Below are 21,235 nucleotides of genomic sequence, written 5' to 3'. Positions count from 1 at the left end.
TCTGTGGGCAAAGGGCAAGCAGATTATAATGACTCTTGACTCACTGTCACACATATTCTCAAGAACATTCCGATCTCCTTGAGAAAAAGTCCCAAAAATCAACAAGAGAAAGAATAAACTTCTAGTTACGTGCTAGAGAACTACTTACGGTTGACAGGCCACTTGCTAGACTGTGGGTGTTTGCAGAAAACCGGGAGGACACTAAGTCATTAACACCTTCCTCGGTCTCTTCCAAGGAGTCCTTCCAAGGAAGGAGGAGAAAATCAGTGGATCACTTTTTTAAAAAAATACTTGAAAAATCCGATACAAATATCTAGAAATCATCCTATCCTGATGTTTTTCTCTCTTGCTATCCACTCAACCTGAATTATGCCATCAGACGAGTGGGGTCTCCTTCTTAGTGGTGTTTGCTTTACAAAAAGAACGTGAAATTTGGAATCACATAGACCTGGGTGTTCAATTTCTACCTCCCTAGTCTCTAAGCTTTGGGCAATGTACTTAAATTATTTTTTAATTTTAAAAAAAGGTGTCTGTGCATGTATGCATGCACGTGTGTGCATGCATACTGTCAAGATGGGGAAACAGATCTTAAAAATCTGACAGAGTAAACTATTGCAGATACTGGATTCTTGTCCAAAATGCCAGATTCTAATTTCTTCTCTTTCATGATAGAGTGGCTTCCCCTGCCCATCCCTCTGTTGGTTATTTAACCAATACATTTTTATAGTAACAAATGTCAAGCAATAGAGATAAATAGAAATCAAACTTAGATCTCTCACTACTAAGTTAATGACCAAATTTCAAAGTTCTAGGATATGTACACACACATGCCTACATATGCAACCACACATATAAGGAATATATCATGCATGTTTTTTTTTTAAAAAGAACACCTTTCTTTTTTGCTTCTCCTTTCCTCTGTTTCCTCTCACCCCAGGTTAAATCAACATTTTACATATAGATTCCATGCATTTCTCCTTGTTTATGTGAAAAATCATACAAAATTCTGCACACACAAATCTGGACAGGCATCATAAGAATTTCTTTTAACCTGTTTTATAAATTGAGATTATTCTATATATTTAATTCTGTGCTTTGGAGTAAAAATTAATTTTATTATAAAATATGACACACATAGAAAAGTGCATAAAATAAAAATGGACAGCATAACAGTATAAAGTAATCAAGTAGAAGCCCTCTTTGTGTTCTGTTCATATCACCAACCCTTTTCTCCCCCATCTTTGAAATAAAATCTTAACTCTTATGGTAATCACATCTTTGCTTTTCTGTATACTTTTACTACCTAAGCATACATTCCTAAACAATACGACTTTGTTTTGCCTGTTTTTGAACTTTAAGTAAATGAAATTAAATGTTATATTCTTTTGTGTTTTGCCTCTTTGTCTCAACATGATAGTCTTTTAAGAGTCATCCAAATTGTTTCATATTATTGTAGTTTGTTCATTTTTATTCATTATTCAGTGGTACGCTATCTTACACTTGATTTATCCATTCTTCTGTTGCTGAATATTTGGGCTGTTTCCAGATTTTTTTCTATCATTAGTAAAGCTGCTATGAATATCTTTTAGTATATACCCTGAGGCAGAGAAACACAAGCTTCCCTTTGGCGGAATTGGCACGCCACAAGGAGTGCATATCTCCACAGGGTTACCAGTAACTATTTTAAGATAATGTCAAGCAATTGAAGTAATTGTACCAATTTATAGTCTAGCCAGCAACATAGAAGAGTGCTCTCTGCTCCATATCCTTGCCTCCCAAAGGTTAGTATTGTCAGATTTTTTTTTTCACTTTTGCTAATCCAGTAGATGTTTATGTGAAAATTAGTAAGGGGAAGCCTATCTGAAATGGAGTTGGGAGGTTTCAGCATGGGAAGCTCTCATACCCTACCACTCAGTCAATTGCAAATACAACAGGAAGAGATGAACTTGACCTTATGTAGACTTGACCTTATATATGGATATTACTCTACTATTCCAGCTGGAGGTAGGGTCACTCTTCTCATCCCCCAGGGTAACAGCTTAGCCAATGTGAAGCCATCACATTTTGAACTCCCAGTTTCCTCATGGACTTAAAGTTCATAAAAGCTTTCCCAACTTACCCCTTTGCTCCTTAAGAAAGCATGACTCTCCTTTGTTCCCCAGCCTTGCCTATGGTTTTGCCATGGCTTGTTGGTCCCAGATTGCAATTTTCTTTCATTCCTGAATAAACCCATCTTTTTCTGGTAAAATCAAAGTTTCTATTTTTAAGGTTAATATTTAATATCCTCATGATTTTTTTAGATTTATTTATTCATTCACGAGAGACACACACACACACACACACACAGAGGCAGAGACATAGGAAGAGGGAGAAGCAAGCTCCATGCAGGGAGCCCAATGCAGAACTCGATCCCGGGACTCCAGGATCACACCCTGAGACAAAGGCAGACGCTTTAACCACTTAGCCACCCAGGCGTCCCAATATCCTCATGATTTTAATTTTTGTTTCGCTTATTACTTAGCTGAGTACCTTTTTCTGATCATTGACTAGCCTAATTTCCTGGTGTGTGAAGTACTTTTTCAAAACTTGCTTATTTTTATATTGATACATTTGCCTTTTTTCACTGCTGGGCTCACAAGATGAGCTCAAGTAACTTGACCTAGAAAGTAAGAATGTGCTCAAAACAAAACAAAAATTAACAGAACCTAAAATAAAAATGACAAAGGAAACCAACTCACAGTGATAGATGTTAAAAGGCCATAGAAACCAAATGAAATAGCTTCTCAGGGAGAAGCAGCCTTTTCTGCTGACCAGGGAGCACAATGTGAGGTTTGATCCCAGGACCCAGAGATCTTGACCTGAGCCAAAGCAGATGCTTAACTGACTGAGCCACCCAGGTGCCCCTCGTCTTTTCATTTTTATAATGATGTCTTTGAGATATAACAATTTTAACTTTGATAAAATGTGTCGTTTTTTTGTTGAATGTATCATGCATCATACATTTGGGGTAACACCTAAGAATTCTTTGCCTAACTCAAGGTCATAAAGATTTTCTTCTAGGTTTCATTTTAGAAATTTTACAGTTTTAGTTCTTACATTTAGAGATGTAATGCATTTTGAGTTAGTCTTTATTCATGGTGTGTGGTAATAATCAACGTTTTTTGGGTTTAGGGGTTTTTATGGCATATAGATATCCAATTGTCCTGTCATGGCTTGCAGAAAAGGTTCTTTCCTCATTGAACTGCCAAACCTCAACTGATTCAAAATATAAGGGCTTATTTCTGGACTCTCAATTATATTCTTTTGATTGCCTGTGTTTATGCCAATACCACACTGTACTGATGACAATAGTCATATAGAAAGTTTTGAAATCTACTAGAGAAAGTCTTCCAACTTTGCTCTTCAAAATTTATTTTCTTATTCCAGATCCTCTGCATTTCCATATAAATTTTAGAATCAGTATGTCAATTTCCACAAGAGCCTGCGTAGATTTTAAATAGGGTTTGTGTTGAGTTTATAGATTCATTTGGAGAGAATATTGAATCTTCTAATTCATGCACATATTATGTCTATTTATTGAGATCTTTAACTCAGCAATACTTCTCTAAATTTTAAATTTTTTTTAAAAATTTATTTATGATAGTCACAGAGAGAGAGAGAGAGAGAGAGAGGCAGAGACACAGGCAGAGGGAGAAGCAGGCTCCACGCACTGGGAGCCTGACGTGGGATTCGATCCCGGGTCTCCAGGATCGCGCCCTGGGCCAAAGGCAGGCGCCAAACCGCTGCGCCACCCAGGGATCCCAACTTCTCTAAATTTTAATACACACATCTGTCTTACAGTTTTTGACAATTTTATTCCTAAGTATTTTATTCTTTTTCATGCTATTATTAATGGAATTATATTCTTAATTTCATTTCAGATAATTTATTGCTGATATGCAGAAATACAGGTGATTTTTATATATTGATCTTATATCTTGTAACCTTGGTGAACTTGCTTATTAGTTATAGTAATATTTTTCTAGATTATTTAGGATCTTTCACATACAAAATCATATCAACTGCACATAAAGAAGGTATTGTTTCTTTCTTTCCAATGAGATGCCCTCCTTTCCTTTGTCTTGTCTTCTCCTTTTTTTCTTTTCTAATTTATTTTCTTTTTCCCCTTCCTTACTGCATTAGCTAGAATCTCCTGTAAAATGTTGAAGAGAAGTGATGAAGGTGATAACCCTTGTGCCTTGTTCCTATATTAGGGGGAAAGCATTTTCTTTTCTTTTCTTTCTTGCCGTTATATATGATATAAGCTGTAAGAATTTTGTAGATGCCCTTTATTAGACTAAGAAAGTTCACTCCTATTTTTTTAGAATTTTATTATAGATATTGAATTTTGTCAAATGCTTTTTCTGCATGTACTGAGATGGTGTGGTTACTGCCTTTTATTATACTGACATGCTGTATTACAGTAATTATTTTTGAATGCTGAATCAACCTTGCATCCATAGGATAAATCCCACTAAGTTATGGCATGTGGTCTTTTTTTTTTTTGAGATTTTATTTATTCATGAGAGAGAGAGAGAGAGAGAGAGAGAGAGGCAGAGACACAGGCAGAGGGAAAAGCAGGCTCCATGCAGGGAGCCTGATGTGGGACTTGATCCCAGGACCCCAGTATCATGCCCTGGGCCAAAGGCATGCACTAAACCGCTGGGCCACCCAGGGATTCCCAGCATGCAGTCTTTTTGTTACTGGACTTATTTTTCTAATACTTTATAAAGGGTTTTTCCATCTGTATTCTTAATGGATATTATTCTTTAGTTTTCTTGCAATGTCTTTTCTCTTTTAGCTTTGGTGTCAGGAAAATACTGGCTTCACAAAACGAGTTGGGAAGTAATTTTCTGAGAAATCTTATGAAGAATTGATATTATTTCTTTTTAAAATATGTGATAGATTTCATCAATGAAGCAATTTATTCCTCAGTATTTCTTTAGGGGAAGATTTTAAATTACTAATTCAATATCCTTTGTTTTTAGATTTATTTGAGAGAGAGAGAGAGAGAGAGAGAGAGAGAGAGAGAGCATGGAAGTGTGGTAGGGGCAGAGGGAAAGACAATCTCCAGCAGACTCCCTGCCCAGCATGGAGCCTAATGCACAGCTCAATATCACGACCCTGAGCTCATGACCTGAGCTGAAATCAAGAGTCAGATGCTTAACCAAATGAGCCATCCAGACACCCAGTCTAATTCAATATATTTTTTAAGTATAATTAACATACACTGATATATTAGTTTAAGGTATATGATATAATGACTCAAAAATTCCATGTTTCTCAATGTTCAGCAAGTTAAGTGTACTCTTAATCTCCTTTATTTTATCCATCCCCCAATCTCTATCTGCTTTGGCAATCACCGGTTTGTTCTCTGTATTTATAGATCTAATTCTGCTTTTTGTTTATTCTTTTTTTGGTTTCACATATAAGTGAAATCATATGGTATTTGTCTTTCTTGAACATATTTCATGTAAAATTATATGCTCTAAGTTCTACCATGTTGTTGCAAATGGCAAGAATTTATTCCTTTTTATTGCTGACTACTGTTCCATTGTATATATATACCACATTTTCTTTATGTACTCATCTATGGATGGACACTTAAACTGCTTCAATATCTTGACTATTGCAAATAATGCAGCAATAAATATAGGAGTGCATATATCTTTTCAAATTAATGTTTTTGTTTTATACCCTGTAGTGGAATTACTAGATTATATAGTAATTCTATTTGTAATTTTTTGAGGACCTGTCATACTGTTTTCCATAAAGGCTTCATCAATTTGCATTCCCACCAACAGTGGGAATGAGGGTTCCTTTTTCTCCACATCCTCAGCAACACTGGTTATTTCTTGCTTTTTGAATCTAGCCATTCTGACAGGTGTGAAGTGATAGCTCATTGTGGTTTTAATTTGCATTTCCCTGATGATTAGTGATGTTGAGCATCTTTTCAAGTGTCTGTTGGCAACCTGTACGTCTTCTTTGGAAAAATGTTTATTAAGGTCCTCTGTTCACTGTTTAATTGGATTGTTTTTCCCCCAGTGTTGAGTTGTATAACTTCTTTATATATTTTGGATATTAACCCCTTCATGGATAAATCATTTGCAAATATCTTCTATTATTCAACAGGTTGCCTTTTTTTGTTGTTGATGGTTTCTTTTGTGGGACAAAAGCTTATTTTGGTGGAGTCCCAAGTTTAATTTTGCTTTTGTTTCCCTTGCATGAGGAGACACATCTAGAAAAATGTTTCTACAGCTGATGTGAAAAAATTACTGTTTTTTTTTGCTAGAAGTTTTATGGTTTCAGGTCACACATTTAGGTTTTTTCATCCACTTTGAGTTTATTGTTTCATGTGCTGTAAGGAAGTAGTCCAGTTTCATTCTTTTGCATGTTGTTGTCCAGTTTTCCCAGCATCATTTGTTGGAAAGACTGTCTTTTACCTCTGCACATTCTTGCCTCCTTTGTAATAGACTGACCATGTAAGCATGGGTTTATTTCTGGACTCTATATTCTGTTCCATTGATTTCTGTGTCTATTTTTGTGCCACTACCATACTGTTTTGATGATTAGAGCTTTATAGTACATCTTGAAATCTGGAGTTGTGATACCTTCAGCTTTGTTCTTCTTTTTCAAGATTGCTTTGGCTACTCGGGGTCTTGGGTGGTTCCAATATGAATTTTAGGATTATTTGTTCTAGTTCTGTGAAAAATGTTGTTGGTATTTTGATAGTGATTGCATTAAATCTATAGATTGCTTTGGGTAGTATGAACATTTTACAATATTTGTTCTTCTAACCCATGAGTGCAGAATATCTTTCCATTAGCTTATGTCCTCTTCAGATTCTTTCATCACTGTTTATATAAGTATTCAGAGTATAGATCTTTTACTTCCTTGGTTAAGTTTATTCTAGGTGTTTTATTCTTTTTGGTGTAACTGTAAATGGGATCATTTTATTAATTTCTTTTTTGCTACTTATTAGTGTACAGAAATGCAACAGATTTCTGTGTACTAATTTTCAATCCTGTGACTTTACTGAATTAATTTATCAGTTCTAGTAATTTTTTGGTGGAGTCTTTAGGGTTTTCTATACACAGTATCATGTCATCTGCAAATGGTGAAAGTTTTACTTCTTCCTTACCAATTTAGATACCTTCTGTTTATGTTGCCTGATTACTGTGGTGAGGACTTCCAGTACTATGTTGAATAAAAGTGGTGAGAGTGGACATGCTTGTCTTCTTCATGACCTTAGAGGAAAAGCTCTCAAGCTGATGTTAGCTCTAAGTTTTTTCATATATGGCCTTTATGTTGAGAAATGTTCCCTCTAACTCCCCTTAGTTCAGAGTGTTTATTATGAATGGATATTGTACTTTGTCAGATGCTTTTTCTATATCTACTGAGATGATCATACTTTTTCCTTTCTCTTGTAAATACAATGCATCATGTTAACTGATTTGCGAATATTAAACCACCCTTGCATCCCTGGAATAAATCCCACTTGATAGTGGTGAATAATTTTTTAAATGTATTGGTGGATTTAGTTTACTAATATTTTTTGAAGATTTCTGCATCTATGTTCAACAGAGATATTGGCTTACAGTTTTCTTTCTTCATCGTGTTTTTATCTGGTTTTGGTATCAGCATAATGCTGGCCTTGTAGAATGAATATGAAAGTTTTCTTCCTCCTCTATTTTTTTGGAAATTTTGAGATGAATAAGTATTAACTCTTTTTTAACTATATGGTAGAACTCACCTGTGAAGCCATCTGGTCCTGGACTTTTGTTTGATGGGAGTTTTTTGATCACTGATTTCAATTTCATTGCTACTAACTGGTCTGTTCAAATCTTCTATTTCTTCCTGATACTGTTTTGGTGTTAAAGTCCTTTCACTTTTGTTTCTCTAAAAAACTCTTTATATATTTTTCAATTCTGAGTAACTTTGCTGGGTATTCTTAGTTGTAGGTTTTTTTTTCTCCTTTCAGCACTCCTATCATGCCACTCCCTTCTGACTTGGAAAGTTTCTGATAAAAAACTCAGGTGATAGCCTGAGATGGAGTTTCCCTTGTATGTAACTATTTTCTCTTGCTGCTTTTAAAATTCTCTATCAGTATTTTTTGCCATTTTATTATGTGTCTTGATGTGGGCCTCCTTGGGTTGATTTGTTTGGAGACTCTTTGTGCCTTTTGGATTTGGATGCTTGTTGCCTTACCCAGATTGGGGAAGCTTTCAGCTATTATTTTTTAAAGTAAGTTTCCTGCCCCCTTTTCTCTTTTTCTTCTGGGATCCCTGCAATGTAAAATGCTTAATGATAGTGCTGAGTTCCCATATTTATTCTATGGGAATAGAATATTCCATTATGATATTTATTCTCATTTTGTATTATTCTTTTTTTCTTTTTGCTGTTCAGCTTGGTTGCTTTCTATTACTGTCTTCCAGATTGTTGATTTGTTTTTCTTCTTATTGTAATCTGCTGTTGATTCCCTCTAGTGCATTTTTAATTTCAGTTATTGAGTTCTCTAGGATCAGGAATAGTTTAGTAACATTGGAATTAGCTGTTCTTGAGAGGCTGAACACAAGTAAGCTTTGAAACCATTCAATCTTATTGCCTTCCCCCCTGGTTTCTGTGGTAGACTTAAAAATACTTCCTAGGTTTCTTTACTATAGTAAATAACATTGAGTTTTAGAACTAAGTTTCCTGGCTTGCTTTAGAAAATTACATTAATGTCATTTAACATTTGTGTTATATTTTTCTTCCAAGGAGTTCAAATTGCATTATAGCAATTACTGAAATTAGAATCAAGATGTTAGAACTGGAAGAAACCTTAAAAAATATCTAACTCAAATTTCTCATTTCATAATTAAACATTAGTTAATTAAACATTAGTTTTTTTCATAATTTAGTTTCAGTTAAGAAGATAGTTTATTAGAGGTTATTTGAGATGTAGAAATGTTCATATAAACTATACAGTCAGCTAAGTCTAGTAATAGTTGGTTTAGGAAATCTTGGGATCTTTCATTTTCCAGGTTTAGATTAAATGATGTTAAGCCAGGAATGGAAATTCCCAACAGGTATATTTTTAGTGAAAATTTTCACTCATTAACCTGAATACCAGTTAACTTTTCTAAATAATTCTTTTTAAAAAAGATTTTATTTATTTATTTATGAGAAACAGAGAGAGAGGTAGAGACACAAGCGGAGGGAGAAGCAAGCTCCGTGGAGGGAGCCCAACGTGGGACTCAATCCTGAGTCTCCAGGATCATGCCCTGGGCCGAAGGTGGCGCTAAACCGCTGAGCCACCCAGGCTGCCCTAAATCATTCTTTAGTTGTTTTTATATGCTGACTGTAAAGACTGATTAGGAACAGATTATCATATATCTTCAATTTATTTTCACCTAAAAAGTGGAAAGGATTAGAACAAGACTGGGCTCTTTCCTCATGATCATCAGACTTTCTTCCACATCCAACTTACCAAGTCTTTGTCTAAAGCCCCAGGGACAGACTTGCTTCTTATGTTTACAGTATTATCTAAGTCTTCTGGAAATGATCCACTCAAATCTAACTCAGATCGACTCCGATCTGGAGGAAGGAAGAGAAAAGGAGAGATATGAATCAGTTTGTCAGAAGACTTCAGTTTTCATTGCAAATGTTTTATTTTTATTCCCATTTTTTCTAGGCACAGGGCACAGGGTGTTATGAAAGTAACAGAGTCAGTAACTTCATGCTGTTTATACTAATGTACTTTTTAACAGTATTTTGAAATCTTCTTGGATTGCATTACCAACACTGATGTGTTCATTTCACCTTCAATTAAAGGAAGTTGAATGTTCTATGTAAAATGCAAATTTTTAAGCTGTGTAAGGCTCCTGTTTTTCTGAGAATTCACTGTTTTCATATCTGACATAAAATGCTATTAAATGATATAGCAAGTTTCTTTCACACAAAAAGGAAGTGGCTATAGGTAAACTGAGAGGAAGTTCTATTTCTTTAGGCACCAAAACATTCTTTCATCAGAGGAACACCTTGCTTTTAAAAATATAATTTAAAGCACGAAGCACAACTCAGTAATGAAATGGTAAATTAAATAATTAAATAATGAAGAAGTGCTTAGGACAGTCCCTGACACAGAGTATATACTCAGTAAATAGGAGCTGTTGATTAGAAGTAGTAGAAATACAAGCTATGAGATAGGCATCTATGCTAGTTTGAAATTTTTCTTTTAATGAGAGAATCAATCTTGTAGTCCTGAACAAAATGCAATGACAACCACATATATTTAGAAAATGCTTTGGAAGCTTCCTGACTAGGAAAGACTCCTCAACTCAGCACAAAGAATCCAGCCTTGGGGTTTATGCAAATATCATCATTAGGTAACAACTTTCTCATGTTGAGGATTTTGTCATGATTTTAATTCTACACAGGGGACACAAACTTAACTATGGCCAATTTCTCTAAAGAATTTTCTTATTCATAGGTAATAAAATTACAACATACATAATACCTGCTTCCCAGGGTTGTTATGATCAAGAAGCAAAATATATGCCATATTTGAAAGTACCATACAAATGAAAAGGGTTGTTATTAATACCTTAACGCTGCTTTAACTAACTTTTTATTTAAACCACAGGATAATTAATGACCACCGTATCAGATGAACTATCATTTCCTTGAATTCTGGGAAAGTGTCTTTATCTTTCCATCAAATGAACCAATTTTATTTCCTACACTCCTATACTGACATTTGGTGTAGCTCTGAAACTTGGCAGTGATGACTGACAAGTATATACACTTAATAAATGGATTTTGCATGAATGCAAGAGACTCAGGGCATCACCTGCGTCCACATTTAGGCTTTTCTTCTGGAATGGGCCTACCATCATGGATCAAGGAACAGACGATTATTTTCTAAAGCATAAAAATCCAGTTCATGTCACACAAGGCAGTGAATTTCAAATGATTTAGCAATTTTTTTAAGAAAAAAAGAGTAATCATGCTGTAAATACCCACCTGAAGAGAGGGAGATTTCAGACACTGCTATGGAAGGTGTACCAGAAATGTTTCTGCGATGACTTTTTGTGAGGTCCTCATATGTGCTTTCAATGGCAGCCAAATCCATGGAATTTTCAAAACCATGTTCCTTCTCACAAAGCAAAAATGAAAAAACACATTATAATGACTGTAAATTACTTTAAAAGCCTCTCATATGAATATGTTTCAGTAATAACCATATTTATGTTGTATTCTTCTTTAGGAGGGGCTAGTTGACATCTGTGGGAGGTGTCCTCATCAGGAGTCCATGTAACTCTAAAACTTACTATCTATAATTGCTCTATAAAATCTATACCAAGAGGCTTGTTAATTTGCACAAAAGTTGTTCAAAATAATTTTTCATTCACAAAATTGTGAGTGTTCTAAAAATGATTAGCAAGAAAGATACAGGTACCTTCTTACATGAACTATATATAAGAATCTGGCTAGCATGACATCCCCAGAGTAATACTCAAGCTTAGTATCTGTTTGGTCCTATGTTTGTCCCCACTCTCAATATCCTATTTCTTCAACCGCCCCTTACCTCTTCCACCCCCGTTTAACAGAAGACCATGACCCACAATCCAGGTTAACACATGGCTTGGTAGGGCCCTCAGGATACTGCCCCAGACTTAGGGCAGAGTCTGTTCTGACTTCTCAGTGCCTCTGTCATACTCCGGTTACTAAATATTTTGAATATCATTCCCTGTTAGGTTGCCAAGAAGTAAAGGTAATCATCAACTATCCATGGACTTTTCTGGCTTTTGAACACTACTGCTTGCTGAGCTTAGTATAAATATTTATGAAATTTTAAATCTGCCTTTTACCTTATAAGCAAGTACAATTCAGACTATACGTATTGAAAGGAATCTTATATTATTATTCAATCTGTCTGAATGCCTTTTGGCTTTTCCTTAAAAATATTTATAGAATCTGACTGTTCATAGCTTCTGCTTTTTTTTTATGTTCATGATTTATTTTTCTGAAGTCACATTAGAGGAAGAGTTGATATTTTAGATAAATATTTAGTTTTTATATTCATTATTTGGATAATGACTATTTTTATTGAAGTATAGTTGACATACAATATTAATTTCAGATAGATAACACAGTGATTCGACAATTGTATACATTATGCAACGCTCACCACAGTAAGTGTAGTCACCATCTGTCACCACCATACAATGTTATCGACTATATTCCCTATCCTCTATTTTTCATCTCCGTGACTTATTTATTTTACAAATGGAAGTTTGGACCTCTTAATCTCCTTCATCTACTTCACCTATCACCTCATTCTCCTCTCCTCTGGCAACCATTAGTCTGTTCTCTCTATATTTGAGTCTGTTTCTGGTTTTGTCCCAGTGTTTTCATTTATTTTGATTTTTAAGACTCCATATATGAGTGAAATTATATGGTATTTATCTTTCTCTGTCTGACTTACTTCCCTTAGTGTAATATCCTCTAAGTCCCTCCGTGTTGTCACAAATGGCATGATCTCATTCTTTTTTTTTATGGCTGAGCTATATTCTAGTGTGTGTGTGTGTGTGTGTGTGTGTGTGTGTGTGTATCACATCTTCTTTATCCATTCACCTATCAGTGGACATTGGGGTTGCTTCCATATCTTGGCCGTTGTAAATAATGCTACAGTATACAAAGGGGTGCAGATATCTTTTTGGATTAGTGTTTTCATTTTCTTCGGGTAAATACTCCATAGTGGAATTACTGGATCAAATGGTATTTCTATTTTTAATTTTTTTGAGAAACCTCCAGAATGTTTTCCAGAGTGGTTGCACTGATTTTCATTCCTACCAACAGTGCACAGGATTCACAACCTCCACTTCTATCTCCTTGTTCCAAAGCCTAGTTTCTCACCAGCAGTAAGACAATGACATCCTAACTTGGCCTCCTGGCTTTTCCACTTGTTCCCCTAAAGCTGCTTCTCAGCACAACCTCCAGATCCTGTATAAAGAGAAGTCACATCCTCTGCCCATTTAAAAAACTGGATTATGGGGATCCCTGGGTGGCGCAGCGGTTTGGCGCCTGCCTTTGGCCCAGGGCGCGATCCTGGAGACCCGGGATCGAGTCCCACATCAGGCTCCCGGTGCATGGAGCCTGCTTCTCCCTCCGCCTGTGTCTCTGCCTCTCTCTCTCTGTGACTATCATAAATAAATAAAAAAAAATAAAAAATAAAAATAAAAAAATAAAAAACTGGATTATTTGGGTTTTGGGGTGCTGAGTTGTGTAAGTCCTTTATATATTTTGGATTAAGGAGCGCACTTATCATGATGAGCACTGGGTGATGTATGGAAGTGTTGAATCACTATATTGTATATCTCAAACTAATATAATGCTAATATAATACTGTATGTTAACAATACTGGAATTTTAAAAAACTTAATAAAAACAAAAAAATTACAAATAAGAGAAGCCATATCATGTCACTCCTCTACTCAAAGCCCTCCAACTGTCCTCACCTCATTCCAACTAAAGGTCAAAATGCGTTCAGTGGCCTGGTCCTGTGACCTCTCTGAGTTCATTTCCTGGTACCCCTCCCTTTTCTTCACTACAACAGCCATGCTGGCCTTCTTGTTCTTTCTTCCAGTAGGCACATCCCCACTTCAGTCTTAGCACCGGCTGTTTCTCCAAGGCATCAAAACTATTTTAGACACTGGCTGAACAAGTACACTGGCCATTCAAGATGGAGGCCGGCCTTCCCTGCATGTGTGCCTGCTGAAAGTCGGTGCTGTCCCTGCCTGAAGGGGTACCATGCTACAGACTCCTGCATGCCTAATTCCTTCACTTACTTCAAGTCTCTGCCTGACCAGGGCCAAGATTTCTTAAATCTAGATGTCAGCCATACATATCGAGTTTCTTGCTGAACCAAAAAATCTAGATGCTCATTCATTCCCAAGAATAACTTCCACATTCCATAAATATTTTAGGTATAATGCAGTTTAAGTCTCTATTATATGTTGATCCCTAGGTTTAGCAGGCATGGAGAAAGGAAAACCATTAAAAAGTTTCAAGACTCTACTATTCCTGACTTAAATCAGTCTGGAAAATGTTTAGTGCAGTTGACTTAATGAATATCTTGACAATCAATGTGAAGGATCAAAAGTGCAGACTTCTAAACATTATTTATATATTTTTTAAACCATATATAAACCCACTGCTCCCTTTCCTTCACACTTCTGGGTTCCCATCAGGAGGTAAGGATAAAGGAGGTTTGATCCTGACGAAGAGGTTTCTACAATTAAATGGCATAAACAACATGCTCCGAGGTATAGAGAACTCAAACCCAACCAGGCCATGATGGTGAGGTCAAGTCTCAGAAGCTGGGTGTGCCCTTTCACATCTGTGCACTTACTCTAATGCTGACTGAGGCCATACTGCGCGTGCTTGGGGCTGGTGACCTCTGAGGGACTGGGGTCACACCGCTGCTCCGGGTGCTCTTTGGGGTTGTGGGGCCAGCTTCTTGGTCATTAAGATCTGATGAACCAGTGCTTCCCCTAAATGAGAAAGAATATTCTGACTTCAGCATGCTCAGCAACTACCATGTTGCTTTCATCCTCAAAGACTCACTAGGCTCAAGCTCATTTGTCTGACTCCAGGGTTTTTGCAATTGAGCTTTGCCCTACCTTGCCAGGTTTATTTCCCACTGCTCACCAGCATTCTCCCAGCCCAATCCGGTTCCTTGTTGTCCTCTCAACTCACCACACTCGCGGCTCATGTTCCTGCTTCTACCCCTAAGGTTTTTGCTCACATTCTCTCCACTTAACAAACTCTATTTGTCATTTCCTGTTTATGCAAGTTTTCCCCATCCTTCAAGGCCTGGAAGTCCAGCCTCCCCCATCAAGACTTCCCTGTCCTTTGCAAGCCTTATATATGACCTCTGCTCTGCTCAGTTCTTACCGACTTACAGTCTTTGCTAAACTGTGAGGCCCTCGACTACAGGATGTCTTATTTGGCTCTGCAAGTGATCCACAAACGTGGGCCTTGCTGTCTCTTTCAACCTGAGCTCTTTGGGGACAGAGTTCATGACACATTTGCCATGATATCTCTACCACCTTCATAATGCTTTGGTGCAAAGGAGGCACTCAGTACATATTTAATCAAAGAGTGGAAATTATGTTGTATTGCTCTGTGTTGTTTCAGTGTCTGACTCATGGACTCATTTAATAAATGCAACATAAAAATACTGACATTTGGTAAATGGGCTTGACTCACTTTGTTTGCTAAAACTGATTCAATCCCATTCAATAATGATTAATAAAAAAATAGTTCCTGCCCTTCAGGTGAACACCATTAACTTATTACATGGAGTTTCATTAAGTCAGTATAAGTTTTGACAAATTAGAGTTTAAGAGACGTGTTTGTTCTATTTTATTTTTTATCCTTGCTGAGTACAAAATACATTAAGTGGTAGAATAGAAGCTTTTGTGAATTGCACTCTCTTATTTTCTATTTAATAAGTTATAAGTGCATCTACGATATACATTTTACTGTTTAAAGCCTAGCAGTGATAGTTCATAGTGATTAGAACTTGCAGTTGAGCTGATCAAAGAAGATATGCAAAAGAACAGAGGAAGTGTGTTTTGTTTTTCTAAAAAGAATGTCTGACTGTTCACGTGCCATTACTGGAAGACAAATCTGGCAGGACAAAGAATTGGCATTGACTAGGGCAGCTATCAACTACAGTTCAAAAGCTTTTCAAGGTTGTGTACCAGAAAAGTCACCAGAATCAAATAAAATATGCCCCGACTTAATACAACTGGCTACCACCACCCTCCCTAAGTATGCAAATAAAAGCTATATTTGTTGAGTATTTTCTAGGTGTTTGACACTTTCCATTCCCTAATATACTTAAAAAAAGACACCAACAGTCTTATTTTAAAGATGAGAAAACTGAGTCTTGGAGAGGTTAAATAATCATTCCATATATGCACACATGTGTACATGTACACACACAATACAGACCACCACTACCACTACCACGCTCTCACCCAGTTAGTACATAATAAAGTTAGGATAGAAACCGAGAATTGCCTGCCTACCCAAAGCCTATGCTTATTCTGGTTTCTCATGTTGCTTACTCATCATTTCACCAAGATCAAATTGATATAACCAGGCAAGTTCTACGTTGATAGAAGGAGCTATCAGGCAGAAAATAATCCAAGGATCAGAGAGCTGGAAGTCAGTTTCTTGGAATCTGATTCAGAGAACTAAAAATTCTCTAGGTAGCATTCATTTGATACTACACACAGTCTCTGGCTTCTTCTTCTAGAGATGGCACTCTGAATGAAATACAGATTTCTCAGGAGGGGTCTGAGACTGTGTGCCTTTGATTCTGACAACAAGAGAATAAAGTTTTGTGATTAAATAAGTTGATATAATTTGAAATTCTAAGTGCCTTGATAAATTTCCTGAGCCCTCCTACCTCAGGTGCTACACTTCTACACTTGACAACAGTTAACAACCCAAGTGATTTTGTTCATCTCCGAAGTCCTACTTAGAAAGGCCTTAGAGACCTACCCAGTAACTCTGTGCTGTGACAGTAGGTTCTCTACTCTCAGGACAATGTTACTATAGAAATCTATCTCCCTACTATTTTAGGTAAAGTCTCCTTGAAAAAGAAAGGCTGGACATGAATCTTGCAGAAATGAGCCAAGAAGTTATGATACAAAGAGACTCATGTAGATCTATCCACTTGTGCCTATCCTGAAGGTGCTCCTTGACCCAGGTGGTTTTGAAAAAGTTCCCATCATGGATTAGTTTTGCTAGAACCAAAAGTCCTATTTATGTAGAAGCTCTGGCAGAAGTTGATTGATTGTGGTGATGACATTCAAGAGGCATAAAACATTCAAGAAAAAATTTCTTATGATTATAAGTCAACTACTGGAAATTGTTGCCAGAATCATTATCTCAAAAATGACATATAACTTCACATTTGTCCCTGACATTTACTGCGAGCTTCTCAAAAATATTTTTCTCTCGGTTGTTTCAGTTGATTAGACTAAAAAAGTTCTAGTCTAATGAGGCAGGATATCACAAATTTTTGGGTGCCAACTCTATTAGATGCTATATGAAATATGACATAAAATATATAAATCTTTGCCACTTAAATAGAAAGAGGATAAAGGCTTCCTCAAGTCTAAATGCAAGAAGTTTAAAGTTCAATTAAGAAAGAGCTATTTTGGGGCAGCCCTGGTGGCCCAGTGGTTTAGTGCCGCCTTCAGCCCAGGGTGTGATCCTGGAGACCTGGGATTGAGTCCCACGTTGGGCTCCCTGCATGGAGCCTGCTTCTCCCTCTGCCTGTGTCTCTGCCTCTCTCTCTCTCTCTCTCTCTCTGTCTTTCATGAATAAATAAATAAAATCTTTGTTTAAAAAAAGAAAGAAAAAAAAAATAAAAAATAAAAAAGAAAGAAAAAAAAAATAAAAAATAAAAAAAGAAAGAGCTGTTTTTTGGGCAGAGGACCAGAATCGACATCTTCCCAAAGAAGGCATAGAGATGGCCACCAGACACTATCTGGTGTCACTATCACTAAAGATAATGGCTCACTATCACTAATCATCGGGGAGATGCAAATCAAAACCACACTAAGTTCTCACCTCACACATGTCAAAATGGCTAGAACCAAAAAGACAAGAAATAATAAGAGTTGAAGAGGATGTGGAGAAAAAGGGAGTACTCATGTACTATTGGTGAAATGTAAATTGGTGCAGCCACTGTGGAAAAGAGTGTGGAGGTTCCTCAAAAGAGGAATATATTTTTCCTGTTCTCATAGGGCCCAAAGTGTGAGGATACCACACTGGCTGGGAAGCTTGGATATCCCAGGTTACTTGAATACACATTTCCTAGAGTAGGAACAGTCTCATTTACTTTAGCTTATGAAATATACTTTAGCTTTCCATTTTGTTATTTCTAATTTCATGCTGGCCCCTAATCAGGATAATGGCTTTCTAGATATATCTATTTTTACTTGCTAATTTATTTTTTTAAAGATTTTATTTATTTGAAAGAGGGAGAGAGGGAGGGAAAGAGAGAGTGAGTATGAGCAATCATGAGTGGGGAGAGTGGCAGAGGGAGAGGGACTTGGCAGACTGACCTGCCGAGTATGGGGCCTGATGCACGGCTCAAACCCAGGACCCTGAGATCATGACCCACACAGAAGTTAGATACCTAACCAACTTAGCCACCCAGGTGCCCCTAGATATATCCGTTTTTTGATATAGGATCTAAGGATAGGGGAGAGAGACTATAATTTAATGAGTTGCCTGTGTGGATTGCATAACAGTCTCCCAGGAGTTGTAGTCTGGAAAGCATTTCCCAGGATACAACCTTCCAAGAGTGGGCTGACAATGTTGAGTCTGTGCCTGCATGGTTAAATGAGTACTCCCCAAAGGAAGATCAACCAAAAGGCAGCATTAATCTGAGAGATGCTAACACTCACCGGGACAATGTGGCTAGTGCATAGCATGACACAGAGACTGCATGATATTTCTTCTGTGGTTTATGTGCTCTCCTAACTTTTTTTTAGTTATATTAGATCTGAAACGGGTATACAAGAAAAGCAAGGGAGGTGGTAGTTAGAAAGTGAGGTGATCCCATTAAATGGGAAAGAGATGTTAAAAATGAAAAAGGAAAGAGAAAAAAGCTGAACACAGTTCAACTTTCCAGTCTTCAGTGATCCCAAAACGCTTTGTCTTTGTCAACAGTCTTATGTGAGATGAGTGGTCCTCATCCCTGACTTCACATCAGAGACACTGGGGGAGCTTTTAAAAACCCCCATACCCAGACTACATCCACGACTAATCGCATCAGACTCTGGACATGGGATCTAGGTCCATAGGATCAATATGTTCTAATGATATTTCCATCCCCCAGTGACTCCTATATGTAGCCACGGCTGAGAAACACTGGGCTAAACTGGATTCATTTAAATTTACTGATCGCAGACATCTCTCCACCTGTAACCTCTCCCCTCTCATACCACTACTTCTTAAGCCCAGTGTTCGCAACAAGAGAGCTGAACTGTCCTCAAGACTTTGCCTGTAAGAAAGGGAAGGACACCTTCTGTGTGGAGAGTGAATGTGTTGTACCTGGACTCAGCAAACTATAGCCCATGGACTGAATTGGGCCCACCACCTGTTTTTTTTTTCTACCACCTGTTTTTATACAGCTTGTGAGCCAAGAGTGGTTTTTACATTTTTAATTAATCAAAAAAGAGTATTTTGTGACACGTGAAAATTAGATGAAATTCAAATTTCAGTGCCCATAAATAAAGTTTCATCATAACGCCAGCATGCCCATGCATTTACGTACTGCCTACAGCTGCTTTCATACTCCAACAGCAGAGCTGAGTAGTTGAGACAGAGACTACATGACCCACAAAGGTAAAAATATTAACTATCTGTATGTCTGCAGAAAGTCTATTGACCCCTGAGAGTGTTGCCCAAGCACACAGACACACAACACACAGATATGGGTATCTTCATTTAAAAAATGAACTCTTTGGAGAGGTCAACACATCCTAAAAGAATGAATTCCAGGTATTGGGTGCACGTGTGTCTATATGTGCATATATGTATGTGCGTTTTATTCTTAGGCACAGGTGAACCATCCTAGGAGCTTTTCAATGCAGAATTAGGGAAGCAGAGAAATGAGGAAAAAGCAGAAAGTCATCAGGAAGCTTCTCTTACTGCAGTTTGCTCTGAAGTCACTGGCTTTCTGTGGCTTAATTACACATACTTTCCTTCCTTTTCCTTTTTGGAGAAAGGACAAAAATAATACAGTGTGGTGGGCGCTCAATGACATTTTGTTTAATGAATCTTAGTGTTAATTATATAAAGAACCTTTAGAATTTGATTTACTAAAACAAAGGGCGATTTGTTTGGTGGTTTGAAAATGTGCAGTGTTTCCTTAAAGGACCTGTTTTAAAACTCTAAAATAGAGGAGACAGTCGCCATGAGGGAAAGACTCTGAGTGCGTATGAAGAAAAAGAATAGGTAAAATTCCCAGTCTGATAATATTTTGGTTTCTTGCCATCACAATAGAATCTTGATCCTGTGTCTTCTTCCTAAATAATGGATGGAAGCCAGATGGAAGAGAGAGGCCAGCACCCATGAAAAATTTGTGGTGAAATGGAAGTCAGGAGCAAGAAGAAAGCCAAGTGCCTTCCTCTACGGATGCCAAGGAAAGCAAGTGTCTAGCAGAACTTAGCTTTCAGTAACTAAATGGAACAGGTCTGTACTCTGTACTTAATAGCTTGCATTTGCTAAACTCCTGTTATACCTGGGATGCTACATTGCTTGTAAGAAAAAGGTCAGGAAGCCTGGGTGGCTCGGTGGTTGAGCGTCTGCCATTGGCTCCGGTCATGATCCCGGGGTCCTGGGATTGAGTCCTGTATCAGGTTCCCCCCCGGGACCCTGCTTCTCCCTCTGCCTGTATTTCTGCTTCTCTCTGTGTGTCTCTCATGAATAAATAAACAAAATCTTAAAAAAAGAAAAAAAGGAAAAGGTCATCCAGGTACCCAAAGCCATCCATGTCTCGGTCCAACTTAGCTCTTCATTTCATCTTGTGTATACCACACTTTAATTTTTACACTCTAAACACCCTGAACTGCTTATTCCAGGACATGCAACATTGCTTTATGCCTCTTTTCCTTTGTGCTTGCCCTCTGTTTCATTCTTATCTTTGTTAACCTGGCCAAGTCCTCCTCATCCCTTAAAACTGCTTAGAGGTCAACTTCATGAGGCCTCCCTGAATCCTCTGAAAGGATAAATACCTCCCTCTGGTTTTCCCATAGCACACAGAACATCTTTTTAACATGATACAATATTGTCTTGAAATGATATGATTGTCCCAATCTTCCCTGAAAAATTGGAAGTTCATGAAGCAGTAGGACAGTATCAGCATCTAAACACTGCCACATTTAATTACCATTTGGAGTATGGTACTAGGTCAATGATATGGATAGAACTGTGTTAAATTTATTTGTATAAATAAAATTCATAGGTGAGCGAGTCATATACCTCTACCCCTCAGTGAAAAAGAGAGGTCATTATTGTATCTTAGCTACCCTGAGAAAGTACATATCACACAGTACACCTGAATGAAAAAAAAATATTATGCTGGAGGAAGGCAATGTGTTAAATTTAGTTCCTAGAA

General features: G+C 37.2%; 1 protein-coding gene across 3 annotated transcripts in view; it reads right to left on the bottom strand.

Annotated features, from left to right (window-relative positions):
- SYTL5 (synaptotagmin like 5) overlaps positions 1–21,235 on the bottom strand; it is a 234,333-nt gene that overhangs the window by 28,286 nt on the left and 184,812 nt on the right. For 2 of the 3 annotated variants that reach the window (XM_041740243.1, XM_041740245.1), the window contains exons 7-10: positions 14,435–14,576; positions 11,044–11,173; positions 9,509–9,615; positions 149–241 (exon numbers count right to left, since the gene is read on the bottom strand). In XM_041740243.1, coding sequence (XP_041596177.1) covers positions 149–241; positions 9,509–9,615; positions 11,044–11,173; positions 14,435–14,576 — 472 coding nt within the window. Of the gene's footprint in view, positions 1–148; positions 242–9,508; positions 9,616–11,043; positions 11,177–14,434; positions 14,577–21,235 lie in introns of all 3 variants that reach the window. The other variant, XM_041740244.1, reaches the window with a different exon arrangement.

Source organism: Vulpes lagopus, chromosome X (assembly GCF_018345385.1).
Source record: "Vulpes lagopus strain Blue_001 chromosome X, ASM1834538v1, whole genome shotgun sequence".
In the NCBI taxonomy this organism is placed as follows: Eukaryota; Metazoa; Chordata; class Mammalia; order Carnivora; family Canidae; genus Vulpes; species Vulpes lagopus.
This window is presented reverse-complemented; position numbering and strand designations above follow the sequence as displayed.